Genomic DNA, 19,388 nt, shown 5'->3' with positions numbered 1-19,388 from the left:
AACAAAATTAGTTTGGGACTGGAGCAATAGAACAGCAAGTAGGGCACTTGCCTTGCATACAGGTTCCTGGGTTTTTGTTGTTGTTGTTGTTGTTGTTTGTTTGTTTTTGGAATAACCCATTGATGCTCAGGGGTTACTCCTGGCTGTGTGCTCAGAAATTTTTCCTGGCTTGGGGGACCATATGGGACGCTGGAGGATTGAACCTTGGTCCGTCCTAGGTTAGCGCATGCAATGCAAACACCCTATCGCTTGTGCTACCGATCCGGCTCCTCACTTGGGTTTTGATCTCCATCATCACTGTGAACATTTCAAGGTTTAATCCTTGAGCACAGAGCTAGGAGTCATCCCTGAGCACTGCCAGGCATGCCCCCCAAAAGAAAAGCCAAAAAAACCAACAAAATAGTCGTCCAGTCCCTCATTTAGGAGCTCCTTATACACTTACCAATTGGATTTTCTTCCTCAGCTGGGCATTAGCTCGGGAGAGGCTTTTGGACACTGAATTCAGATAGTAGATGGCCAGACTGCAAAAACAAAAAGGGTCCCTTGAGGGTACTTTGATCTTGGAGTTTGGATGCCTTTACTGGGGAATCAAAGTGGAATGCCTGTAGACTTGGCCGAGACTGTCCTGCTGTCTCCACTTCCCCGTTTAGTTCTTAGGAGGCCCCAGACAGTCCTTATATTAATTCTTTTTTTTGAAAAATCTATAGATATTTTATTCTGTAAAATATCCTGCAGGTGAGTTTATCAATGTCTGTTACACAGCACAGCAATCTCATTTTTTGACTCTCTGCAAAACACACACAACCATCTATTAAGGACACATCCAATGAGTTTTTCACTTCCACTTCCTTTTGACTTTCTTCTGCTCATCTACAGAATGCTGAACTAATATCATAGGCACAGGCATTTTTGAGAACTGTTGACAGTAAGAAAAGCCTCTTAGTGTACAGGTTCTGATATCCCCGTGAGGAGGAGCACTGTGGAAGTATTATCCATGCCAATGATGTACTTGGGGGTCTCCTCTCCCCAGCTTTTTGACGCCTGAGGTGTGCCTGGATACTGAGGCTGGATTTACCAGGGGAATCAGCTAAGTTTGGCAGCCACTGAATTAAAATACTTTTGTGTGCGTGTGTAGGGGTGGACTCCAAAGTTTTGGTCTGGAGACCCAGGGGTCATTATCAGTGATTCTGTTAACAATATTGGCTGGTCCAATACCAAGGCCTAAGGATGCAGTGAAGCTCAAGCCATGAGGTGCTGGGGACTACCAGGGCTCTCCAGGACTGTGCCTGGCAATGCTCAGGGAGCCAGGTAGTGCCAGGAATCTAACCTTGGTCAGGTAGGGAATGTGCTGAAATCTCTTTAGCCCCTTAAAATATTTTTATTTGTTTGTTTATTTTGGGGCCAAACAGGAGTCACTTCTAGAAGTGCTCAGGAAACTATATAGAATGCCAGGGATTGAACCTGGGTGGGTTGCAGGCAGGGCAAGTCTGCTTGCTGTTCTACTGCTCTGGTTCCCACCCACCATGTAAAATACTTTAAACCTAGGTCTTTTTAAAACAATTTTATTTTAATAATGGTGAAATGTTCTAATATAAAGTTACCATTTAACATGTATAATTTAGGGTATTAAGTACTTTCCCTGTATGGTAAAACCACTTCCACTATTTCCAGAATTTATTCATCATCATCCCAGATAGAAACTGCTTCTATTAAACAACTCCACATTGATTTTCCCTTCCTCTGCAAACACTGTCTACTTGGTTTCTGAATTGCTCATTCTCACTACTTCCTGTAAGTCAAATGATATTTGTCCTTGGGTCTTACTTGTTTCCCTTAATATAGTACTTTCTTAACAACCTTCTTTGGGTAGCAGAGTGCGAAACAAAACAAAACAATACGCTAAACTCTACACTGATGACTGATGAAATTTTTTCTAGGTAAAAACCATCAAATACTGTGAAAAGCTTCTTCCTAGTGAAGTAACCACTGAGCTGAAGGTTTCCCTGACAACGATGGAAAATGACTATTCTGTTGTATCCTCACATCAAGTTCAGAGTGTCCAAGTGAATGACAATGGTAGAGAAGAGAGAGAGAGAGAGGGAGTGAGAGAGAGAAGTAAAATATCTGTCCCGGAGGCAAGCAAGGGGGAGGATTGGAGGGAAACTGGGACATTGGTGGTGAGAAATGTTCACTGGGGAAGAGTAGTGTATGCTCTAACTGAAACTCAATCATAAACTTTGTAAACATATGCTTAAAAAAAGTAATTAAAAAAGACAATAAAAAGTAAAAAATAAAGGTGTCCTAGAAGAGTAAGGAGTAGACAGGAAGTTTGGAAGATACAGAAGGAGTGGGTTTTAACCAATAATAAAGAACTAATTTTTCTTCTATAACCATAATCTTTGCCTGACCTGGGATGGAAAGATGGTATTTGCTTTGCACACGGCCAACCTAGGTTCAGTCTCTGGCATCTCATGTGGTACCCTAGGCCCTTGGACCAGGAGTGGTCCTGGAACAGGCAGGAGAAAGCTCTCAGGCACCACCAGTTGTGACCCCAAAGCAAAAAATAATAGCAACAAGAAAATCCTTACAACCTTTCAAGAATAAGAACTCCTATAGGGCTCAAGTGTGATAAAGAGAACTAATTTTCTACCGGCAGAAGCATCATAATTGCTACAAAACTCTCCAAGAAGCAAAGTGAGTCTTTGAATTTCAAGTGTAAGGAGCAGGACCTAGGTACTACCTGGAGCTGACTGACTTTCTCCAGAGAGTCAGCCCTGCTGATTTACAGTCTGTAGCTGAGCCAACCAGGCAACTACTCTGCACACTGTAGGGCAAACTGTACCGAGTTAGCCCGTTCTGTGGTCTCTGAACAACCCTAGGAACTTCTCTTACCATGGCTTTCAAAATCTCTGGGAAATCTGATTTCAGTATTACATTTGTAAGTGAATTTTAGGGTTACAGAATCTATACTATATTAATGATTTCTTTCATTAAGCCTCATCTCAATTTGCTTCAATTTGGGGGTACAACCAGTGGCACTCTGGAATTACTCCTGGCTCTGCACTCAGGAGTTATTCCTGACAGGTGCAGGGACCATATGAGATGCTATGGATTGAACCTGGATCAGCCACATGCAAGGTAAACACCTTACCTTCTGTGCTATCATTCCAGTCCCTGCTTCAATTTTTTATTTGTTAGTTTGTTTTGGACCAAAGCTGTTGGTGCTGGGACACAAGTTTCAGGTCTGATTCTGACACCATGTGTTCCAGTCCTCTCCACCATCTCTCCAGCACAGCCCATCTTGCTTCAATTCTTACTTAAAGTGACAGACATGGGAGACTAGCCACTCTTTGTAAAGGTGCCAGGACATTCAAGCTTTACTTATATCATTAAGTTTATTATCATGTGGTGTGAGTTTTTTTAACCACCCATACAAAATAGACATTATCAAAATCAAAATATATTCATAATTGTAAAAACAATGTTTTTTCCTGCAAATCATCCTATTCGCTAATACAGAACTATGTATTTTACTAAAAATTAAATAAAACAGATAAAACTGGACCAGAATAAAAGTGGAAAGAGTTGCTCCATAAAAGAACAAAGTATTCCGTTTCTACAGTCTGATCTGTGCTGGAGACTATTTTGTTTCTATTTTCTTTTGTAGGGGGGACCCTAATTGGTGATCAGGTTGCTTAGGGTACCCTCTCAGGTCAGCAGCTCAGTGCTAGGACCAACCAATCTTATGTTGTTCATGTCCTTCAGTGTCAGAATGCTTGGGGGTCCCTAGTGGTACCTAGTGGTACTCAAGAGATGATTTGATGCTAGGAATTGATCTGGGATTGGCCACATGCAAAGCATAAGGTATTTTTTTGGGGGGGGTTGGACCACACCCGGCAGTTCTCAGGGGTTACTTCTGGCTCTGCATTCAGAATTACTCCTGGCAGGCTGGGGGACCATATGAACTGTTGGGGATCAAACTCTGGTTGGCCACATGCAAGACAAACACCCTATCCACTGTGCTATTTCTCTGGCCCCATGTTTGTTTGTTTTTGTTTGTTTAGGTGGCCATACCTTGCAATGCTCAGGGCTAACTCCTGGCTCTGTCCTCAAAAATCACTTCTGTCAGTGCTCAAGGGGTCATATAGGGTGCTGAGATGGAAATAGTGTAAAACATGTGCAAGGCTAGTGCTCTACCTACTGTGCTACTTCACAGTCCCCAGGCATGAATCTTAACCTCTAAAAAAAGTCCAGATGCCAGGTGACTTTGTTGCAGGCAGGCAGATGGTCACGCCTTCAAATTAAACCAGCCCCAAGTCATGAAGTCCTTGAGAGGCAGAAGCCTGTTTGAAAAGGCTGGAGACCATTGAGACAAAGAATTTAGGCCCAGAACATCTGCTGGACCCCCTGAGAGGAAAAAGAAGCTGCAGGGCAGAGACATAGGCTGTGATAAAAACATGAAAAAGATGTGCAAGTTCTCAGCTAATCCCCTTGACAACATCCTAGCAACAGACTTTATCTATATAGTATGAGGAACTTTGGAAAATCCTATAAAACTAACTTTTAAGAAACAAGTAGGTGAATTCACCATACTGGGGGTCACCCATATTTCAACTTGGGGGTTCATCTTTGATTATGATGATTCCCTCAGCATCTCTACTCTTCAACTTCAGATGCACACTCCTGTGTTATTTCTTCAACATGTCTCTCACACTTTCTCTCTCTCCTGGCTCTGTACTCAGGAATAAGTTTGGTGGGCTTGGGGGATCATATGGGGTGCCAAATATCAAACTGGGTCATCTGCATGCAGGCCAAACAACCTACCCGCTGTACTATTGCTCTGGTTACATGTTTCTTTTTCCTTCCCTTATATTTCTGAGTAAAAATATTTTACTTCATTATTCACCACCTTCTTCAAATTTTTTTTATAAGGTAGACATTGAAAGTGGTGAATAGTCCTCCTGCAAAGAGAAGTTCCTCACACACACCCCTGAGAGCATAGCCTCCTATGAAATTGAGTAGTGAGGACAAGTTCCCATGCCATGAAGATCAAGTGGAACTCAGGTATTGCTTGACAGCTGCATCATAGGGTGGGTCATGAGCATCCATGTGGGCAGATGCTAGTGGCAAATTTTTCCCATCCTAATTCCCAGGAATTTCATGGTGGTGATGAAAGTGCAACAAGTAGGAAAGTAAGTAGTAACACTAACTCTATTCTCTCTTGCTCTTCACCGAAGTCCCTGGCAACATAGTAGTAGGTGAGACAGCCAGTTTCAAGAGATGCCCAGGAGAACTACGCTTTTGGGGACCCACTTCTCTCATCAGCAGTAACTTTAAGCTCCCTCAGTTTTTTTTTTTTTTACAATGGACTGAGTCAATCAAAGAGTATCAAGCTAAAGCTACTTTGGCCCCCTTCCCATTCCAAGCTCTTCCTTAGTTTTCCATATTAAATTCTTGTACATATCTCTATTTGAGCAGAATTGACTGCATTATTTGGCCCAGACAATAAAGCTAATAAAGCATTTCTTTTTTGCAAAAGCCTAAGTGACTATATTGAGCTCTGTGTACTCTGAGCCACATTTGGCAACAAGAGGAGAGAAGGCAGGACAGGCAAAGGCAGCTTTGTCAACACCTATTCAGTCTGTGGCCCTTATCCTATAACTACCATCAATCATGGAAGAATAGAGGGTCGGGATGGTGACATGTTCCTGGGGCTATGTTCCTCTCAATCCTGTTTTCTCTTTTGACCTTTTCCTTTGCTCCTTTCAAGGACAGTTTTGGTGCTTGGTTTCAGAATTTCCACAGGCAATCATGGGGCAGTATAAGTTGTCACTACAATGAAAGACCTCTTCAAGCTAGAAACTGAAGGAAAGGTAACTTGAAACCTGAATATAAGGAGATTCTTTGATTTCAGAGACGGTGATTTTGCATGATCTAGAATGATGGCAGAAGCATGCACTCATGACCCAGTAATTCCATGTCCAGAGGTCTGGCTCAGAAAAATACATCTGCATAGACACATCCACGGAACACATATTCAATAGATGAACAGAGGAATGGAGGGATCATCTGTCATTTCCACATATGTGGAACACAGACGAACCATTGAAACATGCTCATGGATCCACACAGTTAAATCTCCAAACACAATGCTGAGTGAAAGAAAGCTAAAATTGTAAATTCAGAAAATAAGGTGTATTCATACATACCAAAAATATATGGAAATGATAAAAAACACAGCTAGGGGCAGGAACAGTAGCAAAGCTGGCTGACCTAAGTTCAATTCCCAGTACCCCATACAGTTCCCTCAGTCTGCCAGGAGCAATTTCTGAGCTCAAGGCCAGGAATAACCCATGAGCACTTCTGGGTGTGGCCCCCAAACAAAAACAAAACAAAACAACACACAAAACCAAAACCTCTAAAAGGTGGCTATATTTGGGACAGAAAAGAGCTAGGTGTGGCTTAAAGTATAGCTATAATATTTGTTATTTTAAAAAGAGAAATCTGGGGACTAGAGTGGTGGCGCAAACAGTAAGGCATTTGCCTTGCATGCACTAATTTAGGATAGACTGCGGTTTAATACCCCAGTGTCCCATATGGTCCTCCAAGCTAGGAGTGATTTGTGAGCACATAGCTAGGAGTAACCTCTGAACGTCACCGGGTGTGGCCCTCGCCCCCCTCCAAAAAAGAATTATACATCAAAGTGACTCAAATAAAAAAAGAAAAAAAGAGAGAAATCTGAAGCAAATATAGATAAATATTAAATTTGTTTAACCTTGGGTCCAGAGTGAAGCACAATGGTCAAATTGGGTTTGATCCTTGGCATCCCATATGGTCCCATAAGCCCACCAGAAATGATTTCTGAGCTCAGAGCCAGGAGTAGCCCTTGAGCACCACCAGGTGTGGCCCCAAATAAAAACAAACAAACAAACAAAAAAAAATCCCCACCTGTTCAGGGGCTGGAGAAATAGCACAGTGGTAGGGTGTTTACCTTGCATGCAGCTGATACAGGATGAACAATGGTTTGAATCCTGGCATCCGATATGGTCCCTGGTGCCTGCCAGGAGCCCTTTCTTTCTTTCTTCTTTCTTTCTTTCTTTCTTTCTTTCTTTCTTTCTTTCTTTCTTTCTTTCTTTCTTTCTTTCTTTCTTTCTTTCTTTCTTTCTTTCTTTCTTTCTTTCTTTCTTTCTTTCTTTCTTTCCTTCCTTCCTTCCTTCCTTCCTTCCTTCCTTCCTTCCTTCCTTCCTTCCTTCCTTCCTTCCTTCCTTCCTTCCTTCCTTCCTTCTTTCTTTCTTTCTTTCTTTCTTTCTTTCTTCCTTTCCTTCCCTTCCTTCCCTTCCTTCCCTTCCTTCCTTCCTTTCCTTCCTTCCTTCCTTCCTTCCTTCCTTCCTTCCTTCCTTCCTTCCTTCCTTCCTTCCTTCCTTCCTTCCTTCCTTCCTTCCTTCCTTCCTTCCTTCCTTCCTTCCTTCCTTCCTTCCTTCCTCCCTTCATTCCTTTCTCTCTCTCTCTCTCTCTCTCTCTCTCTCTTTCTTTCTTTCTTTCTTTCTTTCTTTCTTTTTTTTTTTTTTTTTTTTTTTTTTTTTTTTTTTTTGGTTTTTTGGGCCACACCCGGTGACGCTCAGGGGTTACTCCTGGCTATGCGCTCAGAAGTCGCTCCTGGCTTGGGGAACCATATGGGACGCCGGGGGATCGAACCGCGGTCCGTCCCAGGCTAGTGCAGGCAAGGCAGGCACCTTACCTTTAGCGCCACCGCCCGGCCCCTCTTTCTTTCTTTCTTTCTTTCTTTCTTTCTTTCTTTCTTTCTTTCTTTCTTTCTTTCTTTCTTTCTTTCTTTCTTTCTTTCTTTCTTTCTTTCTTTCTTTCTTTCTTTCTTTCTTTCTTTCTTTCTTTCTTTCTTTCTTTCTTTCTTTCTTTCTTTCTTTCTTTCTTTCTTTCTTTCTTTCTTTCTTTCTTTCTTTCTTTCTTTCTTTCTTTCTTTCTCTCTCTCTCTCTCTCTCTCTCTTTCTTTCTTTCTTTCTTTCTTTCCTTTTTTTTTTTTGGTTTTAGGGTCACACCCGTCAGCGCTCAGGGGTTACTCCTGGCTCTATGTTCAGAAATCGCTCCTGGCAGGCTCGGGGGACCATATGGGATGCCGGGATTCGAACCACTGTTCTTCTGCATGCAAGGCAAATGCTTTACCTCCATGCTATCTCTCAGGCCCCAGGAGTCATTTCTGAGCTCAGAGCTAGGAGTAACCCCTGAGCACTGCCGGGTGTGACCCAACTCCCCCCCCCAATCTGTTTAACTTTGTTATCTTATACATGGTGACTTTGGGGAATATTTCTATCTTGGAGGAATATTTTATAATTTTGTGGGGGGCATTGGTCACAGTGATGCTTAGAGCTTACTCCTGGTTCTGTGCTCAGGGGTTACTCATGGAAGTACTTGGGGGAGTCATGTGATGATGTGGATTGCATTAGGGTGAACCTATATTTCATAATTTCAAAATATTATGCCCAATAGGTTTCATAAAAGAAAAATTATTACTTTTATTAATGCATTGTTGATGACTGTACTCAAGTTCAAGATTCTTCTCACATTATTTCTTCCTTTGCTATATTCCTATTGACTGTGTCTTATGTCTAGGCATGGGACTGGTTATTGGTGATACAGAAGAATGAAACACAAGGTTTAGTAGAGATGGCCAAGGATCTTTTCAGCATTCCTGAGACTCAGCCCTCTCATTTTTCTAGGGAACATTCGAGAGAGAATTGCAGATAGAATCAGAGACCACTCTTATGCCACGGATCAGTTCTGCCTTCAGTATCTCCCTGCAGGAGATACATTCTGTGTTCAAGAAGCATTTTCTTCACCCCATGTAGAGGTTAGCTTACCCCTGCACACAGCTGGATAAATCTCTAAGGAATTAGCCACACCCATTCACATACTTCTCTATCTCTCAGAAGCACTCAGCAAGCATCTTAAAACTGGTGTACAGGGGCTGGAGAGATAGCATGGAGGTAAGGCGTTTGCCTTTCATGCAAGAGGTCATCGGTTCGAATCCCAGCGTCCCATATGGTCCCCCGTGCCTGCCAGGAGCAATTTCTGAGCATGGAGCCAGGAGTAACCCCTGAGCACTGCCGGGTGTGACCCAAAAACCACAAAAAAAAAAAAAAAAAAAAAAAAAAAAAACTGGTGTACAAATGCTCTGGATTCTCCCCCACACCTCTTACCCCTCTGTACTGTTTTAGAGGCACACTCTCTCCTGGAGTGACCCAGTAGCATCAAAGTCCTTGTAGTAACATAATGCATCTTCCTATCCCTTTCTGTCTCCCTTCTCTATCCCTTCAACTGGCATTTGAATCATGGTTTTAGGAGGGGTTTCTGGGAAATGCAAACCACAGAGGTCTGCCAAAAAGAAGCTGCCAAAGAAGTGTTAATTTTAAGGGGAGGTTTCCATGATGTGGAACCAGGGCCACCCACAATTAACTTACAACATTAGTAAGATGGCTGGGATGATGAGACCAGGGTTGGCGAGGAAAGCAAAGATCTTTCCCAGGAAGGTGGGGAAGTCATTTTCAATGGTCTCTTGGATGACTTCATACATTCTGTTTTTCCCACTGGAAAAAGAAGACAGGTTATAGTATGCCACCAACCTCCTGCACACACCCAACTAATTCACACATGTGGTGAACTGCATCTTAATACTGCTTTCTTGGAAGAGTCAGAATCTCACTCTATAGGCACCATGAGCAGAATTGGCTGCCATTTTGAAGTTTTGTCTAGGCCTTATGCCTGGAAAGTTCCTGACTCTCTACTTGATCCCATTTTCTGGAATGGGAAGATGCATATGACACAACTTCTCACATTACTTTCTCTTTTGCCTGATAACTTTCATTGCAAGATGTGTAGCTGTTAGACTGACTTGAAATTTTGGGCAGGTGGTGGCTAGCAAGGAGAAAGTAAATGTGACCTCATCATGGTTTTTAAAAATACTTACTATTAGGTCTGGGTCACTAGAAAATTTAAAGCCTTTAGGCAGTGGAGTAGTGTGATGTGGAATAATTTTTTGGAGATGCTCAGGGGTTACTTCTGGCTTTGCATTTAGGAATTATTTCTGGGGTGTTCAGGAAACCATATGGGATTCCAGGGATAGAATCTTGGGTGGCTACATGCAAGGCAAGCACCATTGCCTACTGTACTGCAGCCCTTTTTGCCCTTTAAAAGAAAAATCTCAGCTAAATCCCCAAATATATCACACTTTCAGTTTCCTTCACAGCTGTTGGACACAATCCAGCTAAACTATCACTATAGAACAGAATCCCCTTTCTTCCAGTTTTGAAAATAATTTTCCCCATTTACCAGTAGTGGATTTATTACATTGTGTTTGATTGTTGGATCTGAATAAATGTATACAGAGAAAACAGACTTGTTTTAAGAATTAACAATTTACAGCAAGAGCAGCTGTTGGAAGAATTGAAGACATGAAAGCAGAGTCCTATTCAAAAACAATGTGAATAATTTCCAGCACTTTTCTGTGGTTCTTGATGAGTCAATTGGCTGATACTACTGATTCGGCTCCTTTGCTAAGGAGTTAATGCCAAGTTTGAAGTGAGTGCAGATTGGACTTCTATGACTATTCTATGTGGAACAAAATATGGGTGAAGTTATTTTCAAAGAAGTGGAGAAAACACTAATTTAGGACACGCTGAAGTGGAATTTGCTATGATGTGCTACAACTAATAATGATCAAAATATAGAGAAAACAGAAAAGGCTTAGCTGGACCAATTTACAAAGCTTGTGGAATTTTTAGGTGCTTACAGACAACGGTATTCATTCTTATTCATCAGTAGGGTAATTTGCAGAAAACAATCTATCAGATGTGATTGAATCAGTAGCATCAATGTAGAACCTCATTTGCTCTCATGACTAATCATTTTTAGATCTGTACATTTTTTTTTTAAATCACATGCTGAATATACTGACTTGTCCTGCTGTTGGTGATGGTGGGAGTAGAACTTGGGGAGATCAGGACTAATAAAAGTCTGTAGGAGGAACAGATAGTACAGGAGTGAAGGTGTTTGCCCCATACTTCTTTTTTTTTTTTTTTTGTGGTTTTTGGGTCACACCCGGCAGTGCTCAGGGGTTACTCCTGGCTCCATGCTCAGAAATTGCTCCTGGCAGGCACGGGGGACCATATGGGACGCTGGGATTCGAACCGATGACCTCTTGCATGAAAGGCAAACGCCTTACCTCCATGCTATCTCTCCAGCCCCTGCCCCATACTTCTGACCCCACTTAGATCCCTGACACTACAAATGGTTCCCCTTACCCCAGAACAGAAGATCCACAAAGATATAAGCTTTGCTTTTTCTTCCCACTGTTTTATACCCAGTAGCTAGAAGACAATACCTGTTCATCACTCAAACTAGACCCATCAATTGTTTCTCATTGGGCTGATGGGGGGGCATATTCCATTAATGCTGGGAACCATTAGTCTTTGGGTGCTGGATGGCTATTCCTGGACCTGTGTTCAGGAATGACTCCTAGGCTACTGTTGTATGCAAGGCGAGCGCCTTATTTCCTATACTAGCTCTCTCTGGCCCCACATTAAGCATTTCTATATGAGCAGGTGGCATATACAATGGGAGGCAGGTTCCAAACAGCTGGAAACACAAAAGACTTTTTTTTTTTTTACTGAGTAGATGGACTTTGTCTTCAGGTGATCTCACATTTGAATTGAACTCAGTGGACACACAGTATTTCTCAGCCTCCCTGCTTCCACAGTAACATATCTCTCTAAACACTGTCTAGTCTCCCGACATTCTGATTTGTACCTTGAACTCCTGTTGCATGCAAATGCTTTGTGGAGCAGAGGGACCTGCATGAGTCCCAAAGCTGTGTCACTTCTCAGTGGCACATGTGTAATGGTGGAAGTGGAATGGGGAGAGGTCAGGCACCAGGTAATTTATTTCAATCCAAAGAGTTGTTTTAAATCTCATCTACAGGAGATACAGTCAATTCACATTAGACTATGAAAATTGCTAAGGGGTGGAGAGAGCAAACTATTAAAAAAGGGGACACAAATGAGGTCATTTCCTCTTGGACCCATCAACTATGTCAGGATGGAAGGCAGAAAAGCCATGGCTTTCTCACACATGGCCAGAGAACAAAGGAAAAACAAGGGGACAAAGAGCACTGAGGCTGCTGTGGTATCCCAGCAATGGACCATAGGACAGTAGACCTCAGACCAAGAGAAAAGTGGTGACAGGATAAGTGATGCTGGTCATTGGAAAGGAGAGGGCAGCAAGGGAGGGGGGCCAGGACACTTGATGATGTCTAACATTGGAAGTATAAAAGAGAGACGCCTGAACATTGGGGCACTCAGAAATATCTACTTAAACTATAAAATGAAGAAACCTTCCTATCATAAACATATGGGGGTACATTGTAGACATAGTTTTATTCACAAACCATACCAGAAGTTAGCTCAATTTGTAACACTTATAAATGTGAGGTCAGTTCATCCATAGAACGGCCTCTTCATTGCTTACCCATGACAGTATCATCACCCACCAGAGTTATACTAGGGGGTTAAAACAATAGTTACAGAGCTTTCTTTATATGCAGTTGACCAAATTTTGATCCCCAATGCTAGATAGATCTGGTTCCCTGAGCCCTGATAGATGTGACTGATTCCTGAGTATAGTCAGGGGTAAGCCTGTGCCCCATCAGGTGTGGCATAAAAAACAAAACCAAAACTGAAAAAAAAAAAGAGATTTACAGTAGTCATTTTGCCACACAGCTATTCAATATAATGAGTTCATTTTAAGAGCCCTATAGGGGCTTAAATGAAAAAGAAATAAATTAATGGGAATAGCTACATGGCTATTAGAAGTAATTAAGAATAAAATAGAGATGCTGTTTATCCATTCTTGTTTCAGATGCTTCACAGGCACATGAAGTGCTGGTTGTAGGATGGTGTGGACCGAGGATTTCCATCCTTGCACTGGTGATGTGCCCCAAACCCTGGGAGCTGTTTGTAAGCAGAAACTGCCTGTGGGTTCTACCAGGGCACAATAGACACACCTGAAGGGCCCACAATCAAAGGAGGGCGGGAGGGACATGATGGTGTAGGCCACAGGCAGCAGGCTGAGGAATAGCACCAGCAGCAGAAGACCCATGTAGAAGTTGTTGGACCGCGAGGCTTTGAATACACGCTCATGGGGCACGTTGCTGCTCATCACCGCCCAGCACTGGAAGTACATGGAGGTCAGCAGGCGCAGCACATTGATGCCTACCAGTCCCGGAGCATAGAAGGAGCCCATCCTGGAAGGCAGAAACCACATGCCTGGTTGGCTCCACAACAGAGGTGGCCAGGGAAGGAGAACAGGAAATAGGAAGTGAGGTCAGGGGTTAGAGGTCCAGCTCTTTCACTGTCAGTGTCCGGGAAACAGCTGTCCATTTACTCAGGCTGTCTATCACTAAGCCTATACCAGGAGATACTCGGAGCAAAATTGGCTGTGGAATTTGACTATTTTACCATCCTTCCATCTCCAGTCTTTAGCCTGTCACTAGGCCATTTCTCCACGGTTCCCCTCAAATAGTTCTGTGGCTGAGAAACAGATCAGAGGTCATTAAATTAAGAGACTTGGAACTTGGCTTGCAACCATTTTAGTCTTTACCTTGCCATTACCTTGCCTTACCCTTGCCATTTTAGTCTTTACCTGAATGAAGTCTTAGATCCTAAACTCCCCTCTCAGAGCAGAAGTTCTAAGCTAAATTACTTTCCAGCCTTTCCCATTCCTCCCTCATTTCTCCCCATTTCCTTTCTCTTCCCGTTTCTCTTCTTTTTTCTTTCTCCTTTTCCCCACCAGGGTTCAGTGTCCTTTCTCCTTCTGTCCCTTAGCTCTTTCTCTCCTTTCCTATCTGTGTCCTCAGTGGTATATGGGTCAGACACTATCCTGGTCTCATCTAGTTTTGCTTTCTACTTTTCAGGTGCAAGAAGGGAATCTAGAGAAGAACGATGATTTGCTTAGCTTCTTGGCAGCTAATTGAAATGCAAAAGCTGGGATTCTAGTTTTTTGACTTCCTCTAAATGCAATAGCCAAATGGACAACTTACCAGATCATTCCTTGGTTGAAGATCAACCCAAGCACATTTCCACTAATATCAAACTCGGCATATGATGGCTGATAACAGAGAGAGGCAGGAGAAGGGAAGACAGTGTTAGTTGAATTCCTACTAGCAAACTGGTGACACAAAGGTCACTTTATCCCAGGTTACTGTTTCACTTAACACTATAAAGCCTTATATTCAGAGTTTCATTTTTATAGCACATTAAAAAATTGTTTTAATTGTCACAGTCCCAATGCTTAGGGGGATGCTCCAGCTTAATGCCCTCTGGTTGTTTCTATCAGTGCTGGGGGGAGGGTGTCCTGCAGTGTTGAAGGAATCAAAACCAAACACACATATGCAATGCATATGCTCTAGCTCTTTGATATATCATTCCAACTCCATGTTTTCAACCTAGAAAGAAAAGGTTTTGAGGTAAATTTTCAGGTAGGGGAGTTCTCTAGCAATGAATTTCAGGAACCATAAGATTCAAGAAATGTTTCGAGAGACAGTATATGATCTGTAAAGAAGTTACCCTACACAAACTCAAGCAATGAGGCTTAAGATTCAAACTCTTTAAGATGCCAGCCCAAAACACAAAGCAGGTCCTTTGGACCTAGCTTCATTCAGAGAATGAAGACAAAGCCAGAACTCAAAGCCAATTTCCTTGACAAAATTATAGCAACAACTATTCTCTGCATAGAAACCCTAAGGCGACTTGGAAAAGACCTGTATTTTCAGTTTCCCAAAGCAACTGAAGCTCACCAGTCTGGGGTTGCCTATACTCTTACAGTGGGTGCATAATTTCTTCCTCTAACTTTACAGCATTCCATCCTAGAGTTGCCCGTGTCTTATTTTTGTGAGTTCCTTTGACTTTGGGGATCATTCTTCTCTCTGGATAAGTCTGAACTTTCTTGAACTCATTTCCATCTAATAAAACCATTCTTCTACTCTTCAAAAGAGAAGACCCGAGGACCCTGGTGGAGGTCGATGCTAGAAGTTGTCGAAGAATTCTTTGAGCATAACTGTGAAGATTGGCTGACCATAGGCTTGCCCATCCTTTCCTAAAAACATCCTGCTTCCTAGAGTCTGAGGCAGCAAAAACACTGCCTACTATATACAAAAAACATGCTGCAAAATCAATACCACCTGCAAGCAAAACCCTTCTGCTCTAAGGCTATAAAATATTACCAGTTCCTACTCCCCAGTGAAGACTGCTCTCTTTAGTCTTACTCTCACTTTCCCACAGTGAACTCAATACATCAATTTCTTACTTGCCCCTCTTCAGCCTTTGGTCAGTTATTTTTTTTTATCCCCCAAAAACTCCAACCAAAGTCACATAGTAGAGATTGATTTCTCTTTTTAGCAAGAGCATAACCTCACCTCCTCCTGATAACTTCAGCTCCAGAAATATCTGGGTGGCAGGGACCAGATCCCATGCCTTGTAGATAAAGTGGGTCTCAGGTGCAGCTTGATGGCTGCCTCAGCAAAGCTGGTGAGATGGCAGAATCCATACTACATAGTATCTTCTGTAGATTTGTTCTGTCCTGACTTCCTTGGGCTCTCATCTCACAGACAACATCATGGATAAGTAACCAGGAGCCAGGCCATTTATCCTAGTTACTCATTCTTCACTCTCCCTATATATTTCAGTGATCACTGTTTTGAGAGTCTCAAAATTGAAATACTTTGCATAAAAAGGTGAGTTTTTACTTTCATGAGCCTGTAAATTGTAACTATGTAGGCTGATTTCTGGATCTATAAAACATTTTGGGGTGGAGTGTGCTTATTGCTGGATCTGTGCTCAGAGGTCATTCCTGGTGGTACTCTGAGGACCACTTGAGGGGCCAGGAATTGAACCTGTCTCATCTAGCACAAGTGCCTGAGACCTTGTCATAGCTCTCTAGCCCTCTGAGAGATTATTTTTTACCAATGCTCTATTCAGGAATGTTCCTTGAAACTATAACCAAGGAATCATGAAAGAATCATAAAAAGAAGGAGCCAAAGCAGTCATACAAAGATTTAAAAACACACAAAACCACTCATTGTTTTTCTTTTTTTTGGGGGGGGGCACTTCATGCCATGGAGTGTTCCTGACAGTGCTCAGGGGACCATATGGAAAGCCAGGAATTGAGCCTGGGTTGACTTTTACAAGGCAATTGTCCTACTCATACTGTACTATCTCTCTAGCCCAAAATCAATTACTTTTTTTTCAACTATCCTTTAGCCTCCTTGTTGCCCTCTATTCTGAGAGCATTTGATAGAAAAGAACAAGCTCTGTCAGATTGTGGGCTCTCGGAACGGTGGGGTATGTGTCAAGGGTTTGAAGGAATACAAGGGCTGTGAGCACTATGGCGTCAGGATTCTCATGAAGCCTTACTGCTTCCAGAAATACAGACAAGGGGACCTAGATGATGAAGTTTGAGAAGTTAAAAAAGAAAGGAAAGCCAGGGAAGGAGGAAAAGCGCATTACCCACGTTTGTGCCTTGTGTGTATGAATGTGCGCAGCCTGGAATTGAGCCCAGGGGTTCACACATATAAGGCATGTGCTCTACAAAAGAAATGAAGAAAATAAATGATGCTGTCTTCTTTGAAAACAGGTTCTTTCACCTTATTCTCTGGTAAAGATGATGTTTTTGCCCTTTGCTATTAAGAAGGGATTGAGTAGACTTGAGGAAAACTTGCTAGTGGGGTCAGAACACAGCAGGTAGGTCATTTGCCTTGCACATGGCTGACCCAGATTTGATCCCCAGCATCCCATATGGTCACCTGAGCCTGCTAGGAGTAATTTCTGAGTGCAAAGCCAGTAGTAACTCCTGAGCATTACCAGATGTGGTCCCCCCCCAAAAAAATACCTGGTGGCTGAAAGAGAAATTATGCTAAAACCTACTCTGGAGCCCAGCCTGTTCCCGGTGATTGTCTAAGTAAAGGATGACATAAATCAATCAGATGTGGAGCTCAGTTAAGGCAGGATCTCCTCACCTCACACATACCATGACTATTGTGTGGGCAGGTAAAGTTTGGTGGAAATACATGGGGCAGATGAAGCTTGATGCTCTGCAATCTTCGTGGAAAGCATATGTGGGTAGGAAGAACACTTTCCTGGGTAGGTGGGGAAGAGGTGCTGATGAAGAGACTGAGTCAAGAGATGTTCTCAAAGAAGAATCCAAGAGACAGTACAAGTGGTTGTTGTATTCTTGGTGTGTTCCAGAACTTGTTGAGATACTGATAGCTACATCTACCCCAAGCTACTGATAGCTACCCAACCCCAAGATTTTCTGCTCTCCACTTTCACGATTTATTGTGCTACATGCAGAGTGTAGACTAGTAGCACAGTTGTGTGTGTGTGTGTGTGTGTGTGTGTATGTGTGTGTGTGTTAAATTAAATCACCATGAAAGAAAAGAGTTAAAAAGTTGTTGGCGGGGCCAGCGAGGTGGCGCTGGAGGTAAGGTGTCTGCCTTGCCAGTGCTAGCCAAGGAAAGGACCACGGTTCGATCCCCTGGCGTCCCATATGGTCCCCCAAGCCAGGGGCGATTTCTGAATGCGTAGCCAGGAATAACCCCTGAGCATCAAACGGGTGTGGCCTGAAAATCAAAAAATAAAATGTTAAAAAAAAAAAAAGTTGTTGGCATGGGGCCGGAGAGATAGCATGGAGGTAGGGCATTTGCCTTGCATGCAGTACAGTGGTTCGAACCCCGGCATCCCATATGGTCCCCTCCGAGCCTGCCGGAGCAATTTCTTAGTGTAGAGCCAGGAGTAACCCCTGAGTACTGCCTGTGTAATCCAAAAAAGCCAAAAAAAAAAAAAGTTGTTGACAGTTGAGTTTCAGTCATTCAAATGTTCTAAAACCAATCCCTGCAACAGTGTTCATTTCCCACCTCCCCTGCCAAGCCTGCCTCTATGAGAAACTGTTTTATTCTTAATTTCTTTTCTTCCCCACTTCCTCTTTTTATTTATTCTAGGTACCATGGTTGCAGGATTTTTTTTTGGGGGGGGGGGCTACACCCAGTGACGCTTAGAGATTATTCCTGGCTATGCACTCAGAAATCCCTCTTGGCTTGGGGGACTATATGGGATGCTGGGGATCCAACCCAGGTTCATCCTGGGTTAGCCGTGTGCAAGACAAACCCCCTACTGCTGTGCTATTGCTCCAGCCCCTTGCAGGATCTTTGACTGCCCTGATGAGAGTTGGGGCTGTTCACATTCCCTTCTCACCCACCCACTCAGCACTGAGGTTGGTGTGCCTCTTTTCCAAGGCCAGTCACCTCCAGTGCCAGAGAAGGTCTTATTAATTACATAAGGGAAAATAGAAAACGCTTCAAGACCTGTAGATTAAATACTACTCCTCAGAGCCAAAGCTGGCATTAGCAGCTAAAAAAAAAAAAAAAAACATGCACAAGAATACATCAATGGGAATGGCTAAGAGTTTCAAGAATCTGTGACCTACAAAACCAGCTTCCAAGTCCCAGCACCAACAGTAGTTCATGAACCGCACAAAGCACGCCCTCAGGAAGTCCCCTAGCAGGATGGTAATGTAGGTCACCAGCATGTCCGACACAGTCAGTCTCATGAATTCCTACAAGAAAGAACATGGGAACAGGGGCTGGTTAGAGTTTTCCCACATTCACTTCTGACTGCCGTCAGCTATGCAGATTTACCCACATGAGTTTCCTGTGTAATTTCACCTGATTTCCCTCTGGTGAAAGTGCTCAATTTAGGGCCCAACTCTTCAAGTTACTAAGTAGATCTTATCATTAGTTCCTGAACCTGTTGCAACTGATAATGATGTTATACTTGTGGGATTATTGGAAAGATTAAATATTATGTATGCATATCACCTGGCATATTGGCTCTGTCTAAAGTTTAATAGTTGTCAGTACTATTGTTTAGATCTAGAATCTAAAGGGTTACTCCTTGCTTACCCACCAACTCTGAAGTACCAACTGCACCAGGTAAGGTAGAATCTGACTACTGTCTCAGCATAGCAACTGACTTGCTTTACTTCTAGTTACTTGGACTTTATTTCTTGGCATATATAGAAAATCATGCAGGATTTTCAAAGACACGCAACAGAAAAAGAGCCCAAAGCAAAGCTTTGCTTTATAGAGTATACATAATTTCTGATTAATTTTTAATGAAAAAGACATACCAGACACCATCATACCAGGTATCTTGACATCGTAGAGACTGGAGTGCCTAGGGATCCCAGAGTCTTGCTTTATTCATTTTTACACTTGCTTTTAGCCTAAAGGCCAAAAAAGCAGTGATTGATTTATTTCTCTTTATAGCCTC

At 42.7% G+C, this 19,388-nt stretch overlaps 1 protein-coding gene across 1 annotated transcript in view; it reads right to left on the bottom strand.

Moving 5' to 3' along the window:
* Positions 1–19,388, bottom strand: part of TMC2 (transmembrane channel like 2) — a 78,545-nt gene that overhangs the window by 7,924 nt on the left and 51,233 nt on the right. Inside the window, exons 14-18 of the mRNA XM_049780010.1 lie at positions 18,544–18,672; positions 14,105–14,172; positions 13,070–13,309; positions 9,474–9,599; positions 443–521 (exon numbers count right to left, since the gene is read on the bottom strand). Coding sequence (XP_049635967.1) covers positions 443–521; positions 9,474–9,599; positions 13,070–13,309; positions 14,105–14,172; positions 18,544–18,672 — 642 coding nt within the window. The remainder of the gene's footprint in view (positions 1–442; positions 522–9,473; positions 9,600–13,069; positions 13,310–14,104; positions 14,173–18,543; positions 18,673–19,388) is intronic.

The sequence above is a fragment of the Suncus etruscus genome, chromosome 9 (assembly GCF_024139225.1).
Source record: "Suncus etruscus isolate mSunEtr1 chromosome 9, mSunEtr1.pri.cur, whole genome shotgun sequence".
Taxonomy (NCBI): Eukaryota; Metazoa; Chordata; class Mammalia; order Eulipotyphla; family Soricidae; genus Suncus; species Suncus etruscus.
The sequence above is the reverse complement of the archived record's forward strand: the minus strand, read 5'-3'. Positions and strand labels throughout refer to the sequence as shown.